We start from the raw sequence: 18,424 nt of genomic DNA, 5'->3' as shown, positions 1-18,424 counted from the left end.
GTCCCAGGCCCAGTTGGGGAAATAAACCCAAGCATCTGTTTTAAAGCATAAAGGTATCTTCTGGACTAGTGGTTTAAAAACCTTTTTAAAGCGACAACACTCTTTTTCTAAAGAAATATATTTGGAATCTAATTTGTAACACCTAAAATTGGAACTACTAGGTGAAGTTGATGATAGGTTGCCCATTGAACTGTTCACTTAGTAATTCCTTGCATTTATATACACTTTAATACTTACCAAAGCACTCTTAAAATTATTTTTTATCATTATAATCACTACTTTAGGTAATTTTACAGATTAAGAAATAGGCATGGAGAGGTTAACAGTAATTCATAATAGAGCCAGAACTATAACCTAAGTCTCTTCCCCCTAAATCAGTGTTCCCTCTCACCCTCCCATTCATGGAGTTTATCAGTTAATTACATTATAGCTTTCATTTATCTTTTTCTTTTATAGGGTTAATTATTTAAATTGTAAAGAATTTTAACATTCCTGAGGACTTCTGCAAAGGATCTTTTGCAGTTTTGCTCAAGAGAAGGCTCTGAATTTAAGAGGTGGCTCCTAAAGTCTTTTGTGTGGGTTGTATATACATAGATGTTTTCATGAAGAGAAGTGAAAAGCCAGAAGGATATAGGCAAATGAGGCCTAAGACCTTTCCTGCCAGTAGCTACACTGGCAGCAGCCGACAAATGTTGCAAGAAATTCGGGAATCCCTTAGGAATTTATCCAAACCATCTGATGCTGCAAAAGCTGAGCATAACATGAGTAAAATGTCAATTGAAGATCCTCGACAAGTCAGAAATCCTCCCAAATTTGGGACACATCATAAAGCCTTGCTGGAAATTCGAAACTCTCTACAACCCTTTGCGAATGAAACAAGTCGGAGTGCTTCAGAGGTTAATCCACAAATGTTTCAAGATTTACAAGCTGCTGGGTTTGATGAGGTAAGCTTTTAAAAACAAAAAGGATTTTTCTTACTCTGTACTACATTACACGGTTTCGGTGATCTCCTGCCTCAGTGTTTCCTTTGTGAGAATGTAACATATATATAAATTTGTATATTTTACCAGCGAAGAATGTTGTTCACAATTCCATTAATTATTAAAACAAAGTAATCTTTATTTCTTTAGTTTTCTCTGGTTTCTGGAATTTAAAAGGTCAAGCCATGAAGTCACAGTGGAAGTGCAGTTGAAGAAAGACCCTGTGATAGGGGCTGTCATGAGCTAAGAGGCTGATGTGGAACGACAGCTCTAAGGATATGGAGTTTAAATTTATGCTACAAAGAAAAAATAGAATTAGGGATTTCATTGAACAGTTATATTCACAGCACTGTCAGATCCAAATGCTAATTCAAGAAAGCTAAAACTTTGCCTGTTGATTAATCTCTAAATATCAGATTCATTTTAAGGAAATTTCTGTTCAGGTCTTTAGTATTTACTTTCAGAACTCACTTAAAAAGTTCTTCACAGCACATATATTGAACCGTATTTTGTTCAAGTTACTAATACAATTTATTTTCTATAATCATATACTTTATTTGAACATTTTAGGTGCATAAATCATTTTAGACAAAAATTGGCTATGGAAAAATATAATTAAATGTGAATAACCAAGCATTAACTATATTATCTTTTAAAATTATAGGAACTAGCCCTGGCTGGGGTAGCTCAGTGGATTGAGCATGGGTTTGCGAACCAAAGGATCATCAGTTTGATTCCCAGTCAGGGCACATACCTGGCTTGCAGGCCAGGTCCCCAACTAGGGGCAAGTGAGGGGCAACCACACACTGATGTTTCTCTTCCTCTCTTTCTCCTTCCATCCCCCTCTCTCTAAAAAATTAATAAATAAAATCTTTAAAAATTATAGGAACTTTTCTCCTAATTATAAAAGTAATAGCTGTTCCCTGTTAAAACTTAAAAAGTATGAAAAAGAATTGAGCATTACCTTCAGTTTCATAACACAAAGATAATTACCCTTAAAATTTCTTCACTATTATTAATATTTTGGTGACCACATTTTCAGGTATCTATATATTTAATTAAGAAAATGACAGCCTAAGTTTGCATTATAGTAAAGAATTTGAAAAAGATTTACAATTAAAAAGGAAGAAAAAAGATTATTTTTTCTAGCTCACTTTATTCATCTTTTTGATTAATATTACTTCCCATCTTTTTTATGTGTAAGTGTTTTAAAAATATTGAGTTTGTACCAGAAAGTAGAGAGAGGAGTAGAGGACCTGGGATGTTTTCTCCTTTAGCAGTTGGGAGATTCAGAAAATGGCTTGAATGGAGACTCTCCAGAGTACTGTGCTTTCTTCCTAATCCTTTCTTTAGCCAAAAGGCATAAAGATAGAGCTGAATTATTGCTATTACTTTTTTTATGTATTGCTAGGGAGAGTTAGAAAATCACGTGCCTATATAGGTCCTTAAGCGGTAATGTGTTCTGTCAGGTAAGTTACCTCAGTAATTATGTGTGTATTTATGTGTGAACCCATCAGTCAGGATAGTGACTCATACCAAACATATTTCATACTTATAAAGAACTTAAAAATTCTTTCCAATATAGACAGTTTTAAGATATCAGAAGCATTGGTCAATGCCCTGTTTTCTTTTATGGATTGGCAATAATAATTACTTTGCATTTCAAAGATATGTTAGCTTTATTACAATCACCCGTTTCAAAGTTGTGACCTTATGACATTAGTAACTGCTTCAGCAAAGTCGCTTTACTAAAAGCATTTAGATACTTATTGATCCTCATTGGTCCAAATAATGAAGATATGGTATTATTTATATCCACTGTGATGTAAAGAATATGGCAATTTATGTCTACTATCTCCTTGAATCACTGATTCTGATAGCTTCCTATTATATTGCAAAATTTATTCAAGATCCCAACTTGGTACTTCAAAATTCTTATCCAGTTTTCACTTCATTGTTCTTATTTCATAAGCTCTATTATTTTAGTTATGCCAGGTTCAAGGCAGTTACAGTTTTTTGAGAATATATTTCTGGTGCTGTATAAAATTAAAACCTCTCAAATATTTCAAGATTAATTTCCTCATAGGAATAAATGTTAAATAGAATTGATGTGCTTTGGGAAGAAATAAGTCTACAATCACTAGAGTATATTTTTGCTTCTAAGCATGGAAAACAAAAACATAGTAAAGTGGAAAGTTTTTTTCAATCACATAAGGCTTCTGTTTAAAAGTTATTGATTTGAAGGTGCTCTTTTTCACACTAGTACAGACACTCCCACTTAAGGAACACTTGATTGATACTGTTACTGATGCAAAAATATTTGAACATATACGGGGTGGGGCAAAAGTAGATTTACAGTTGTTTGTATGGAAAATAATACAATAATTAATAAAAAATAATACAAGAATAAACTGTTTCATGTACTCATGAGTATAAACCTACTGTATATTGAAGAATTAAAGCCAGCATAATTATCACTAGCATTACAGGCTGAAATTCTGGTGCATTTTGCAAGAATATGGTTCTCACGATATATTGAAAAAGAATAGTGGGTGCCAATGTTCTTACCAACTGAGATGGTACTGCAGTGGGGCAATAGCCTAAATACAGTCACAGTTCACTTAACCAATTCTAAAGTTAAGCACTCACTGATGAATTTTAATTTGGGGTAATTTTTATTATTTTATATTTGGATATAAAGTGATTAAATTCCTTTGTATTTCACTATAAATTTGCAGAGTCCAATTGGCATAAAATGTGACCAGTACTGTACCTTTGTATCAGTTAACTATTGGGTTTGGTTGCTATAACAAAAATCCAAATAATACTTAATTTTTTAAAAAGATTTTATTTATTCATTTTTAGAGAGAGGGAAAGGGAGGGAGAAAGAGAGGGAGAGAAACATCAATTTGTGGTTTCCTCTTGGGCATCCCTCACCGAGGACCCAGCCTGCAACCCAGGCATGTGCCCTGACCAGGAATCAAACTGGAAACCCTTCAGCTCGCAGGCCAACACTCAATACACCGAGCCTCACCAGCCAGGGCAAAAAAAATCCAAATCCAAGTAATACTTCAAACAGAATGGTAACTCAATTTATATAACTAGCATTGGTTCAGACCTTTAAAAATTTCAGAACCAATGACTTGGAAATTTCTTGAATTTTCCTTCTTGGTGGCAACATGCTCTAGAACAGGTAGCATCTATTGCCTAGGAAATAGGACATAAGAAGGACTAAGCAGTAATAGCAACATTCTTCTAGAAATCTTTTCTTTTGTCTTATTGGTCGAAATTATCATGGGACCAGTGTAGCTATAAGGAAAATTTCTACCTATTCCTTAACATTTTCCAAGAAAGGGAGAATGAATTTTGAGTGGACAACAAGTCTCTGCCACAACTTTTTTTGATTGGTCTCATTCTCATCTTCAGTCATTTCATATAGCAGAATCATATGTTCAACCATTAGTTTTACTAAGCCATTTCTCATTTAAAAATATTGTTTGAAATACTAAATCCTCTAGGATAAGTAGCCTGCCTCTTGAAAAATGCATATCAGTATACTTCTGCATGTTAGTGTATAATTTATGTTTACATAAAACATAAAGGAGAAGGAGCAGAGCAGGAAGACAACCCACATCTGAGCTCCAGGCACTGTGCTTATGTGCTTTTACGTGTTTCTTTATTTAATCCTCACATCAACTCTCTGAGTCTGTTATAGATGAAGAAATTGAGCTCTGCAATGTTAAATACCTTGCCAAAGTTCACACAGTTCTGAAAAGTGAGACACACAAATCTACAATCATGGGAGTGTATTTTTGCTTATGATCAGGAAGAATAAAAGCATAGTAACGTGGGCTGCTGGAACTTAAACTTAGTTATTTTTTTATTTCAAACTCTGGTTTTTCCATCATGCCATCTAGCCTCCTAAAGTCTTCATCACCTAATCATAAGTAGTCAAAGTGTTTTTCTTTTATCATTTGTCCCATATTTATGTCCTTATAAATAAAGTTCTCTGAAAATGTAAGCCCAAGGGCGATAGGAATCAGAACTATATAGCTTTTTTACTAGTAAACACAATGGCAAAGATGCTTAATAAAATGCTTTAACAATACAAAAGCATGGTTTGCAGTATTTTGAATGATACATTTTTAACAATCTGATAGTCTCTGTTCATAGAAGAATGAAATTAAGAATGGGAAGTAATTAGTATCATATTGCTATGATTTTACCTGAAAGAAGTTAATTCCAGAAGAAAAAAGTAGTATGTTACATAGAAGTGAAAATATTAACAATTGAAGGATTTGAGGGTTTGTTTTATTTTCTTTAGTAATTGAGAGTGTATGGATTTTTATAGTAGTTTTACAAATAGAATGTGAATATTATGGTTTGGGATGCTGTTCATAATTATGAATTTTTCTAATGGAACTCACAGTGCTCTTTCCCTCTTGTTAATTACAAGATTTAAATTTTCTTTCTTTTTTTCAAATTTCATATCAGGATATGGTTATACAAGCTCTCCAGAAAACTAATAATAGAAGTATAGAAGCTGCAATTGAATTCATTAGTAAAATGAGTTACCAAGATCCTCGACGGGAACAGATGGTTACAGCAGCTGCCAGACCTATTAATGCCAGTTTGAAACCAGGTGATTAATCAAACCTTTTCCCCGCCTCTCTTATTTTATAGCATTGTTTTAACATGTAGGTATATCAAGTCCTTAGTCTCAGAAGGTGTTAAAGGCATCACTGTAAGTGAAAGTCTCAAATTAGAATAAGGTTCTAGTGTCATGCAATACTAAATAAATAAGAGGATGAGCCCTAAAGTTCTGTAGGTAATCCTGATAGGTACCAGTCTACGGTGAGAACTCCCTAATTGGTTATATTGCAACTGAAATATTTCTTTTAACCACAGGTATTATTCATACTACTTTTATTATAAGAGTAAAACATGTTCATCAAAGAATATTTAGAAGGTAGTAAGCAAAAAGAAAACACTATTAATACCCACAAGATTTTGGTGTGTTTTGTTTTTCAGTCTTTTTTCCTGTGGAAAACCTGAGCAAATTTATACGTGTATATTTTGATTCTTTTTTCTTAATTAAAAAAAATGAAACAAAACAGGTCATACTAAAACCTGCTTCATTCACTTACTATATCATACATAACTTTGTTATTAAGTGGAATGAGATTAATAGTTACATTAAAATAGGTTTATCACATACTTTATTTAATCAGTCTCATTTTTACATTTGTCTTGTTTCCTTTTTTATTTTTTTTGGCTATTACAGACAGTCTTGTTTTAAATGTTCTTGTACCTAAATATTTGTACATTCCTGGTGATTTCTGTTAAATTTTTAAAGACTTGCAAAAATTTAAGTTTTCTCTTAGATTTTGCTCTCAGAAAGATGTTACTACCTTATATTCTCCTAGTCATTTTAATATGAGAAGACCTATATTTGTAAGCCCTAGGTATTATAATTTTTATATATTTAATGGTTGTGGAAATACTATCTCATTTTACATTCACATTTCTTGAATCACAGGTGGGGTCAAACATTTGTTTATAGGTTATTTTTGAATTGGCATTTTAATTCTTTGTTAATCTTGTGGGGTTTTTTAATTAATTTATGAGAGGACTTACTTATTAATTTTTCTTTTCATTCAACATGTTTTTAGTCACCAACCACTGTTTCAGGACCTGTGCTGGGCATTGGGTATAAAGTTCTTGCCCTTTTGTAGAGCTGACATTCTAGTAAAGAAGATCAAATACTTACTCAAATACATGTAAAATTATGACTACATAGCTGTGATGAAGAGGGGATGTGGACTCATAAAATACAGGGATTTTTGACCTAGTCAAAAAGATCAGAGAAAACCTTCCTGCGAAAATAATACTAGAGCTGATATCTGAAGAAAGGCAAGGGGGTAGCTTTAGTGAGGAAGAGTGTCCTTATGCATGGCCTCTTGGGCAGGGTTTGATAGCATGTTTAAAGAAATAACAGTGGCTAGAGCACTGAAAAAAGTATGAGATATGCCTGGAGAAGTACGTAGAGCCCTGACTATGCGAGACTGTTTACTGATTTTACCCTGAGAGCAGCAGGAAGTTATGGAACATTTCAAGTAGGGTGATGACAAAATTTGATTTGTTTTTTTAGAAAGTGGCTGCAGTGGATGAAGAACAGATTAGAGAGAGCAAGGAATGATAACTGGATATACTTGATAAGAGATACAGTAGTTCACAGGAAATGAAAGTGATCTGGACTGGGGTGATGGCAGTGGAGAAAAGTGACTGAAGACATGGGAAGAGCGAAATTGACAAAGACTTGGTAATAGACTATATATGAGCAATGATACTGGAGAGGGATGACTTTTAGGCTTTTGGTGTAGAAAACGGATGGTGATATACCACTTTATGGAAGAGAATACTAAAAGAACAGGCGGTGGAGAAAGGTCATGAGCCTGGTTGTAGACATGAATTTGAGTTAGGCTCACTGGGTTATCCAGCTGAAGGTGTCAAGCAAGAAGCTAGCTAGATACATTTAGTTCTTGTTTAGTTCTTGCTTTGAAGGCAACAACATCACGGTTGCCTTCAAAGGGCCAAATGTAACTTCAACTCTTTAACAGTTAAGGAGTACTTTCATTTATACAGTCCTAAAATTATTTTGGCCCTTTGAAGGCAACTGCCAGGCTGATGTGGCCCCTGGTGAAAGTGAGTTTGAAGCCCCTGGCCTATTGAAGAGAATGTTAAAGAAGGGGAGGGAATAGAGGGAAAGAGAGCTTGACCACGGTGAGAACTAGAAAATACCTTACTGGCTTTAGTGACATGGTACATTAGTTTGCTTGGGCTGCTAAGTGATATAAATAAATAACAAAATACTGCCGAGTGAGTGCTCTAAATAACAGATTTAGTGTCTTTCCATTGTGGAGTCCAGAAGTTCAAGTTCAAGGAGGCAGCAGATTTGGTTTCTCTCCATGGCTTGCAGGTGACCACCTTCATGTGGTCATCCCTCTGCATGCACATGTGTTTGGTACCTTTCTCTCTGTCTGGATTTTCTCTTCCTATAAGGATCCCAGCGTGTTTGATTAAGGCTTACCTTATGACCTTTTTTTTTTTAAGATTTAGAGGGGAAGGGAAGGAGAGAGGGAGAGAAATATCAATGTGTGGTTGCCTCTCATGTGTCCCTTGCTAGAAACTGGCCTGCAACTCAGGCATGTGCCCTGACTGGGAATTGAACTGCAATCCTTTGGTTTGCAGGCCTGCGCTCAATCCACTGAGCTATACCAGCCAGGGCCTTATGACCTTATTTAACTTTACCTCTTTAAAAGCCCCATCTTCAAATATTATCACATTCTGAGGTACTAGGAGTTAGAACTTACTGGATTTTAGGGACACAATTTAGCCCATAACACATGGAGTAATTTTTTTGTTCAGTCATAGGATCATAATTCAGATAAATGGATGTGAAATAAAGAAATCAAGTATAGACAATTCTTCGAGAAGTTTTTCTTTAAGGATACAGTGAGGACATTAGCAAGGCTAGTGTATCCTGTCTGTGATGAAGATCCTTTAATTTTTGTTAATATTCAACTAAGTACAGATTAGTAATTGTATAAAATACAAGTCTGCCCTAGCTGGTGTAGCTCAGTGGATTGAGCACGGGCTGCCAACCAAAGGGTCGCCAGTTCAGTTCCCCATCAGGACACATGTCTGGATTGTGGGCCAGGTCCCCAGCACAGGGTGTGTGAGAGGCAAGCACACATTAATGTTTCTCTCTTTCTCTATAAATGAATAAATAAAATCTTAAGAAAAACAGTACTAATGAATTATTACAAAAATTACAACTTCGACATACCAACTATAAGTCCAAATATTTTATTACCACATTTTAACAGATAAAATTATTTTGTCAAATTTCTGTTAAGTCTAAATTTTTACTCACTCATCTTCCATACTTACCTCCTATGGGCCAATATCAGCTTGTGTACCAGCACCAATACTTTGAGGAAGTGATGTATATGAGAGGGAGGGAGGGAGGGAGGGAGAGTCTTACTATTTTCCTTGAATAGAAAAGACCTTAGGCAAATTTAAAAAATAATTATAACACTCCACTTAAGAGGATGAAATTAAATATTCAGGAGAGAAGGGTCAAGTAAGGTTCTCGAGAAGCTTGGAGAAGAAAGAACTCAAAACATAGGATGAGGAGCTATTAGCTTTGCATAGGAAGAGAAGCACCGTTTTGCTCTAATGGGCAAGTGGGCCTAGCTCATGTAGGAAAGGTAAAGGAATTCCTTTCTGATGCCTTCAGCTTTCTCTAAAGTATAAAATCAAGTCGTCTGCTAAGAGTGATCGGTGAAGAATGGGGCAGGCAATTTGAGGAGACAGGTGAGTCATAGTGGAGACCAAAAGTAACAGTGAGATTTCCTGGCAGTGCTGAGGCCATTTATTTCATGATGCTGATCATGAATTTATGGTGGAATCAATCTGCTCTTTACATCACCTTCTCTAGCAGGAATCATCTGATAACTGGAGTTTTACTAAACAGGTACAAAATAAGAAAAAGAGCAAAAGGAAGTTCAGAATATTGCTGAAAGGGTAATTTAAATCCTTAATCACAGGATATTCTTTCTCTGCCTTTAGTGGCCTCTCATTCCTTCAAACTCCTCTCCATGGCTTTGTTAATCTCAGACTTCATCTAGTATCACTACTTCCCTCACTTACTGCTCTCCAGCCATACTGTTTCTTTTTGTTCTTGGAAAATACCAAGCTCCCATCTCAGGACTTTCTCTCAGACTTAGATCATATGTCATGTCCTTGGTGAAGCCTTTTACCACTGGCTCATCCGTCTCTATTCTCTTGTTACTCTCTATCATTTGACACCATTTATTTTTCTTACATATAGCATTTATCATACCTAGATGTTACCTTCATTTATTTACTTGTTTATTGTCAGTCTCCTCCATCAAGAATATAGGTTCCTTGGGACCAAGGATGTTATCTTGGATTGCTCAGGGCAGTGCCTGGCATAGAGGTGGTCAGTAAATATTTAATGAACTAATAGAAATGAGGACAGGAGAAAGGGAATACGGTGGGAGGAAAGAAGTGATGTCATGGATTTAAATTGGTTACAGTGTGTCATAAGGAAAGAGAGGGACTGATGAAGTAGGGGGTTAATAGGTCCTGGTGAGACTGAAGAACATTTGCAGTAGTAGTAAAATATGAGAAAGAGAAGTTGCCTGAGAATATAAATAATTAGTGATTTTGAAAAAGAAGTAGATATGGATGGCATCAAAATTGTAAATGTGATCTTGGGAGTGATATTTGAGGTGGAATGGAGAAACTGAGAGGTGAGGGTTATGGATGGTTTGCCCACGTGGATGTTAATGTTATAGAATGTTGGCAATTGGCAAGGCTTAGGGTAGACCGAAGTGACTTGTGATTGAGGGTGAGCAAACAAGAGTTCGTTAAGTAAGAGAAATGAATGCAGCTTCCCAGAAAGCGTGAGTTTCTAAAGAGCTGCCTTTTAAAAAAAGTGTAAAGGAAAGCAGTGATCTGGAAACAAGAATGGAGAGCAAAGAGTTGGAATCCCACATTTTAGCCAACTTATAATTACAAAGGGCTGAGAGGAAAGTAATGTCAGCAGAAGATAACCAGCTGTAAGGAGATGGTGGGAAAGAGGTTGGAGCAGGGGTTAATGATATAGGAGCATTTGCTGGTTGTAAAGCAGAACTTGGCTAGAGGGCAACTGTGGCAAGGTTTGGGAGGTGGGAGAACACAGCTTTATGGGAGGTACAGAACCACAAGGATGGCAGTCTGCTTTAGGGTTGCAGTGTCTTACATTTTAACTGGTAAAAGCCGCATGAGTCACATGGCATATTTAGCCTCAGCTGACCATCTGAGGAAGGTGGCCAGAGGACTTGCCTAGCTTGCCTTGCCCTGAAGTGATGACTTGCCCTGAAGTCATAGACCCAAGATCCTGGCCAGCGTAGGTGAACTGTAGTGTTAACTGTACACTCTGAACATAAATTACTTTTTTCTTAAATGTGTTGTTAAATATGTTTTCTCCCAGGATGATGTTGACCTTTCAAATTTGTGGATCTTTCAGTTTGTATTGTTTTGTTTTAATGGTGATAAGTGTTTTATGTGTTTAGATCTGTTAGTATTTTACTGTATGTTCTCTACCTTTGTTATACTTGGGGAAGACCTTCCAAAGAGGCACCCCAATATTACTGAATGATCGATTGTTTTTTCCTAGTACTTGTATGGTTTCACCTTTAACACTTAAATGTTTATCCCTCTAGAATGTATTAATTTATATTATTGTGTTTTACACAAATGTATTTTGTATGTATTATATATAATGTATCACATATATTTTTCCAAGTGGCTAGACTATTTTATGTACTTCTTTTTCTATCATATATTGTCTTGTCTATTACATTTATTTGAAAAGTCCATTAAAGAGAGAGTCTGTAAAATTCACACCTCATTTAATGTTCAGCTAATAAAGCCCTGCTGTTTTTTTGTTTGAAAAAAGACTAGAAACAACCTTAATATCCATCGGTAAAGGAGCTGATTAAATTTAGGTATATCTGTGCAGTGAAAAATTGTGATAATATTTTTAAGAGTTAAAACACTTTATATACTGATACAGAATCTTTAATTTTTTTTTTAAGATTTTATTTGTTTTTAGAGGGGAAGAGAGAGAACAAGAGGGAGAGAAATATCAGTGTGTGGTTGCCTCTCACTGGGGGCCTGGCCTTCAACCTTCACTGGGAATTGAACCAGTGACCCTTTGGTTCACAGCCTGTGCTCAATCCACTGAGTTACACCAGTCAGGGCTATAGTCTTCAATTTTTTAATGAAAAGAGCAAGGCACAATAATATATATAGGAGGTATACTATTTACTTGTATTTTCCTAAAATATTTTACTGATGAAATTGGTTACTTTCAAGGAAGGAAACTGGTTGGCTAAGGTACAGAGGTGGGTATTCTTTTGTACCTTTTGAATTTTGAGTTACGAGACTGTATTACCTAGTCAAAAATAAATAAAATGTTGAGCACAGGGCGGGTTGGGCTGGGATGGGAGAAATAGAAAACTGTACTTGAAAAATAAGTAAATTTTAAAAAAGAAAACAAATAAATAAAATGTTAAAAGGTAAAATATGCCACTTACTGAAATTTGATTTTTATAATTCTTGAGAGAGAATTATTATTTAGTAGTGTCAGAATTTCAAGCTAAATTCTTCAAAACTAAGAGGTTTAAATGTTTTTTTTTCTTTGTTTTCTGATCATAGGGAGTGTACAACAATCAGTTAATCGCAGACAAAGCTGGAAAGGTTCTAAAGAATCTTTAGTTCCTCAGAGACATGGCCCACCCCTAGGAGAAAGTACAGCCTATCGTTCTGAAAGCCCCAACTCCCAGACAGATGTAGGAAGACCTTTGTCAGGATCTGGTGTTACAGCATTTACTCAAGCTCACCCTAGCAACGGACAGAGAGTGAACCCGCCCCCACCTCCTCAAGTAAGGAGCGTCACCCCTCCACCACCCCCGAGAGGCCAGACTCCTCCTCCTAGAGGAACAACTCCTCCTCCCCCGTCCTGGGAACCAAACTCTCAAACGAAGCGCTATTCTGGGAATATGGAATTTGTGATCTCTCGAATATCTCCTGTTCCACCTGGAGCCTGGCAGGAGGGCTATCCTCCGCCACCTCTGAACACGTCCCCAATGAATCCTCCTAATCAGGGACAGAGAGGCATTGGTTCTGTTCCTGTTGGCAGACAACCAATCATCATGCAGAGTTCTAACAAATTTAACTTCCCACCAGGGAGACCTGGAATTCAGAATGGTAGTGGTCAAAGTGATTTTATGATACACCAAAATGTCCCTGCTAATGCAGTGAATCGGCAGCCACCCCCTCCATATCCTCTGACCCCAACTAATGGACAAACGGGGGGGTCTGCTGCTCCTTCATCATATACAAATGGAAATATTCCTCAATCTATGATGGTGCCAAATAGAAATAGTCATAACATGGAACTTTATAACATCAATGTACCTGGACTGCAAACAACTTGGCCTCAGTCATCTTCAGCTCCAGCCCAGTCATCCTCAAGCACCGGACATGAAATCCCTGCATGGCAGCCTAACAGACCAGTGAGGTCAAATTCTTTCAATAACCCATTAGGAAATAGAACAAGTCATTCTGCTAACTCTCAGCCTTCTGCTACAACAGTCACTGCTATTACACCAGCTCCAATTCAACAACCCGTGAAAAGCATACGCGTATTAAAACCAGAGCTACAGACTGCTTTAGCACCTACACACCCTTCTTGGATACCACAGCCAGTTCAGACTGTTCAGCCCAGTCCTTTTTCTGAGGGTACTACTTCAAATATGACTGTTATGCCACCTGTTGCTGAAGCTCCAAACTATCAGGGTCCACCACCACCATATCCCAAACATTTACTACACCAAAACCCATCTGTTCCATACGAACCAGTCAATAAACCCAGCAAGGAGGATCAGTCGAGCTTGCCCAAGGAAGATGAGGGTGAAAAAAGTTATGAAAGTGTTGATAGTGGAGATAAAGAAAAGAAACAGATTACAACTTCACCTATCACTGTTAGAAAAAACAAGAAAGACGAAGAGCGAAGAGAATCTCGTATTCAAAGTTATTCTCCTCAGGCATTTAAATTCTATATGGAGCAACATGTAGAAAATGTTCTCAAATCTCATCAGCAACGTCTACATCGTAAAAAACAATTAGAGAATGAGATGATGCGGGTAAAACCTTTTTAAATGTCCATTTTTATACTTGATCACTGTTTGCTTGGTGCTTATCTAATAATATTGTGGTCCAGTGTTTTGGGGGGTGTTTTTTGTAGCTAAGTATATTATCAATTATTTAAAAGTCAGTAAACATTAAAATACTTTGATTGTAGCATTGTATTTTAGTACTTCAAGAATTACTTAGAATCTCCTGTAATAAAGTTCTTCTAACAAATTAAGAAAAATATAATTTACAGCGAAGGTGTACATAATCCCTTTATGTGGAAATTGGAACAACGGTTATTTTTTAGGTTTTACATGTTACCTTACAACATTTAAGATGAGCTGGAAATATCTGGGTCTCATCTCTTGATACATTTATGAAACATTGATTTTTACTTAGTAGTTTTGAACTTGTAGGTTTATTCATCAGGTTGGTCTTATTTGAAAATGTCAGAGACATGTCCCTTCTGTTATTTACCCATCTAATTTCATTTTTATAATGTACTAGAACTAGAAAAATGTGCTGAAATTACTAAATCAGAATCCATTGAAGAGATCAGAATAAGTTTAATCTCCATCGTGATGCCATATAGACCTCTTCTCTAGATATTACAGTGGTACTGTCATCATTATTTTTACCATGTTTTTACAGTTCAAAGATTTGACTCCTAATATTACATCAATCACTCAAAATCCAAGAGGCTTAAATTTGTGTTGAAATTTCCTCATACAACTTAAAAAAAGCCATTCTTTTCTAATTATTTCTCTAAATCTGATTTCACAGTGTTGTTATTCCTGCTAAAAATTGAATTTGGTTAGATAAATACCATGATAATCTGTATGACTTATTCATATTTTAGCTCTTAGGATTTCTTACTAAAGTCTGTCTATATGTATTTTCTTAGTTTATTTTTCCTTTTTCCTCTTCACTTTCCACTAATAGCTGATTTAAACTTTTATGGTGTTGGAAGCTTTGCTGACTTCTGTAGCCTCCATTACTGTGTAGGCAAGTAAGATTTTAAGACAAACAGTTCTATACTAAGTCTGGCACGCCACCCTTCTTAAAAGATTTTGCATGCAAATATGCATCCTAACAGAAGCATGAGGTTGCTATGTTTAATTAGTCATGCATTTCTAGAATTAGACTTCACTTTTCAAATCAAATTTCTATTCTGTTTTAACCCTTAAGTTAGTTATTAGCTAGTCAAAAGTAAACTGTTCCTTCCTTCTAAATCCAGGTATTTCATGTCCATTTAGAAGTTGATTTGGGTTTTTATCTGTGTTTTGGCTTCTTCATAATTTGCACTGACTATTCTTTGAAATGTTACAGAATATCTAAAAGATACCCTATAATCACACAAGTTGTCCTCTTAAATAAGGTAGGAGAAACCCTTTGCATTTTGTGTTAGTGATGGCTGTGAGTCCTACCTTTACAATAATGTCTTGAGAAAGATAAAAGGAAAGACTGACAGTAATTAGATTAGAGAAGATATTTTTCTGTTCTAAATACATCAGTTTTTTAGAATAAATGAACTTGGAGTGAAAGAATTTCTTTTCATAAAGGATAAAATGGGAAGACTATTTGAGGCATAGGTGTTTTACAAAGAGAAACATAATGAAGGCAGTTTAATCATGTAATTTGGGATGAACAGGCATGGAGGGGTAGATGAGGATGCATGTGAACAGATGTTTGGTTATTGCACATTGGGAACTTTACTGTAGTGCTTTAGAGAGGAGTAGACACCTGATTATTGGTATCACCTTCTCCTTGCTCTGTACAGCAGCATCTGCATATATACTCACCTTGTATATCCTCTTAATATCCCTTATACTGCACTTTTGATAATTTTTTCTGAAATATATTCTAGATTTCTAACATGCTTTATTAAAAATTATTATGCATTTAACCTTTAAATATATGCCTGAGTTTTTTCAAGCTGTTTTCTAATATTTTGTATAGGAAATAATTCCTTATTTAACATTTAGCTTATTTGCCTAGGTGGGATTATCTCAAGATGCCCAAGATCAAATGAGAAAGATGCTTTGCCAAAAAGAGTCTAATTACATCCGTCTTAAGAGGGCTAAAATGGACAAGTCTATGTTTGTGAAGATAAAGACATTAGGAATAGGAGCATTTGGCGAAGTTTGTCTAGCAAGAAAAGTAGATACTAAGGCATTGTATGCAACAAAAACTCTTCGAAAGAAAGATGTCCTGCTTCGAAATCAGGTTGCTCACGTTAAAGCTGAGAGAGATATCCTCGCTGAAGCTGACAACGAATGGGTAGTTCGTCTGTATTATTCATTCCAAGATAAGGACAATTTATACTTTGTCATGGACTACATTCCTGGGGGTGATATGATGAGCCTACTAATTAGAATGGGCATCTTTCCAGAAAATCTGGCACGATTCTACATAGCAGAACTCATCTGTGCAGTTGAAAGTGTTCATAAAATGGGTTTTATTCATAGAGATATTAAACCTGATAACATTTTGATTGATCGTGATGGTCATATTAAATTGACTGACTTCGGCCTCTGCACTGGCTTCAGGTGGACACATGATTCTAAGTACTACCAGAGTGGTGAGTAAAATCATAAAATTTGTGCATATTAATATAATTTATTAATGCATTAAAATAGAAGATGATATCACTGGATAGGACCCAGAAGTCCTGGGTCAGGTCTTGACTCTGTTGGGTAACCATGGGTGAATCCCGCAGACGTTTAGACTTCTAAAATGAAAGAGTATGTTAGAGTCAATTATTTCTAAATATCATTAACATTTTTGAGTTAACCACTCTGTTTTGTTATTTTGAAATATGTCAGACAAATAACATTTAAAAAAATAATATTAAATGAAGCCCCCATACCCACCATTCAGTTTTAAAACTAGCTTGTCAGTATCTTTTCAAATCCCTATCACTTCCCCTCTTTCCTTCACAGGGGTAGGTAACCATTATTTTAGAACTTTGTAATCAGTTATTTACATTTTTACCACATATGTATATATCTCTCTAAACAATGTACTATTTTTTTTATTTTGCCTACTCTGGAATCTTTAGTTAAATGTAATCATTCTATGTGTATTCTATGTTGGCTTTTATGTTTGAGGTTCTTTGTGCTAATTGCCTGTAACATTTATTTTCACTGTTATTTAGGATTCCACCGTATGAGTGTTACACAACTTATTTAACCTTGAATACATTATGTACATGATTCTGTTTAATCCTCACAACGTCATTAGAAGGCAGAAAAAAACAAAAGGCTTAATTAGATGAAGTAACTTAACTTGCCCAAGGTCAGACAGAAAATAAGTGTAAGGGCTAGGCTTTGAACCCAGGTTTGTCTGATTACAGGGCCCATGTTATTTCTACTACACCACAGTGCCTCACCAAGATCCCTTCAAGCGCTAATGGAAGTGTAAGTCCATCTGACATTTGTTGAATACTTACTATGACTAGGTGCTTTACATAAATTCTAATTTAATGCTTACAGCAGTCCTCTGAGGTAAGTCTTGGCCTTCTGTGCTTCTGTGAACAGGAGTAGATTGACACTAAGTGGATAGAACTGAGACACTTGCACCTACTTTAATGTTCAGCTTAATGTGACATAATGTCTCCCAAATTCACCTGAATTGCTTTGCGTTCTTAAAAATAGGAGTTTTAGGCTCTATCATAGTCTACTAACTAAAAATCTTCACTGGAGGGTAGAAATTATATTTTAAGCAAACATTCCAGATTATCACAGCTAGGTTAATTTTAGATATATATATGTTAAGATTTTATTTATTTATCTTTAGAGGGGAAGGGAAGGAGAGAGGGAGAGAAGTATCAAAGTACGGTTGCCTCTCCTGTGCCCCCTGCTGGGAACTGGCCTGCAGCCTAGGCATGTGCCCTGACTGGGAATCGAACCTCCATCCTCTAGTTCTCAGGCCCGCGCTCAATCCACTGAGCTACACCAGCCAGGGCTAATTTAGATATATTTTTGTAGGTGATTTTATCTAGTCATAGCTTTAAATACCATCTCTGTGTCAGTGACTTCCAAATTTCTCTCTAGAAATGGCATTTCCATTTCACATGGATTTCTAACTTACCATTACCAGAAACAACTTTAAATTCTTCCCCTTTGTATTTATGCCCCTCCAGTCTTTCCCAGTTTATATACCACCAGTATACTATACCGCCGCCACTACCCATCTAGTTATCCTTTATTCTTTTTTCATATACCCTGTACATCTAATTTCCACTTGTAAATGTATCCTGAATTTGTTTGCTTTTCTCTATTACCACTGTTACCATCATAGTCCAGGCTTAATTGTAATAGTCTCTTAACTTGGCCTATTTTCACTCTTGTCCTCCATAATATATTTAAACATAAATAAAGTGTTATCATTTTCTTGCTTCAAACTTTCCAGCACCTTCCCAGTATACTGGAGTGAAAGATAAACCATATCTTTTGCTTACAAAATCGATGAGCACTGGCTTCTATTCAGTCTCCTACCATTCTCCCTTTTTCTAATCATTCTTTGTTATTGTCATTTCTGTATAAAATGCCTTGCCCTGTGTGTGTGTCTGTATATTTTATTGAGTATGCCATTATAGCTGTCCCATTTTTTTTCTCTCCTTTCTCCCCCTCTGCCCTGCACCTCCCCTCCTTCCAGCATTCCCCCCTCCC

General features: G+C 35.9%; 1 protein-coding gene across 2 annotated transcripts in view; it reads left to right on the top strand.

Annotated features, from left to right (window-relative positions):
* The window catches only part of LATS1 (large tumor suppressor kinase 1), a 43,283-nt gene that overhangs the window by 9,192 nt on the left and 15,667 nt on the right, over positions 1-18,424 (top strand). Inside the window, exons 2-6 of one of the 2 annotated variants that reach the window (XM_037156822.2) lie at positions 457-944; positions 5,475-5,622; positions 12,273-13,762; positions 15,750-16,332; positions 17,107-17,170. In XM_037156822.2, coding sequence (XP_037012717.2) covers positions 603-944; positions 5,475-5,622; positions 12,273-13,762; positions 15,750-16,332; positions 17,107-17,170 — 2,627 coding nt within the window. In that variant the 5' untranslated portion in view covers positions 457-602. The remainder of the gene's footprint in view (positions 1-456; positions 945-5,474; positions 5,623-12,272; positions 13,763-15,749; positions 16,333-17,106; positions 17,171-18,424) is intronic. The other variant, XM_037156821.2, reaches the window with a different exon arrangement.

The sequence above is a fragment of the Artibeus jamaicensis genome, unplaced genomic scaffold, assembly GCF_021234435.1.
Source record: "Artibeus jamaicensis isolate MK-2021 breed Jamaican fruit bat unplaced genomic scaffold, CSHL_Jam_final contig_3176, whole genome shotgun sequence".
NCBI lineage: Eukaryota > Metazoa > Chordata > Mammalia > Chiroptera > Phyllostomidae > Artibeus > Artibeus jamaicensis.
This window is presented reverse-complemented; position numbering and strand designations above follow the sequence as displayed.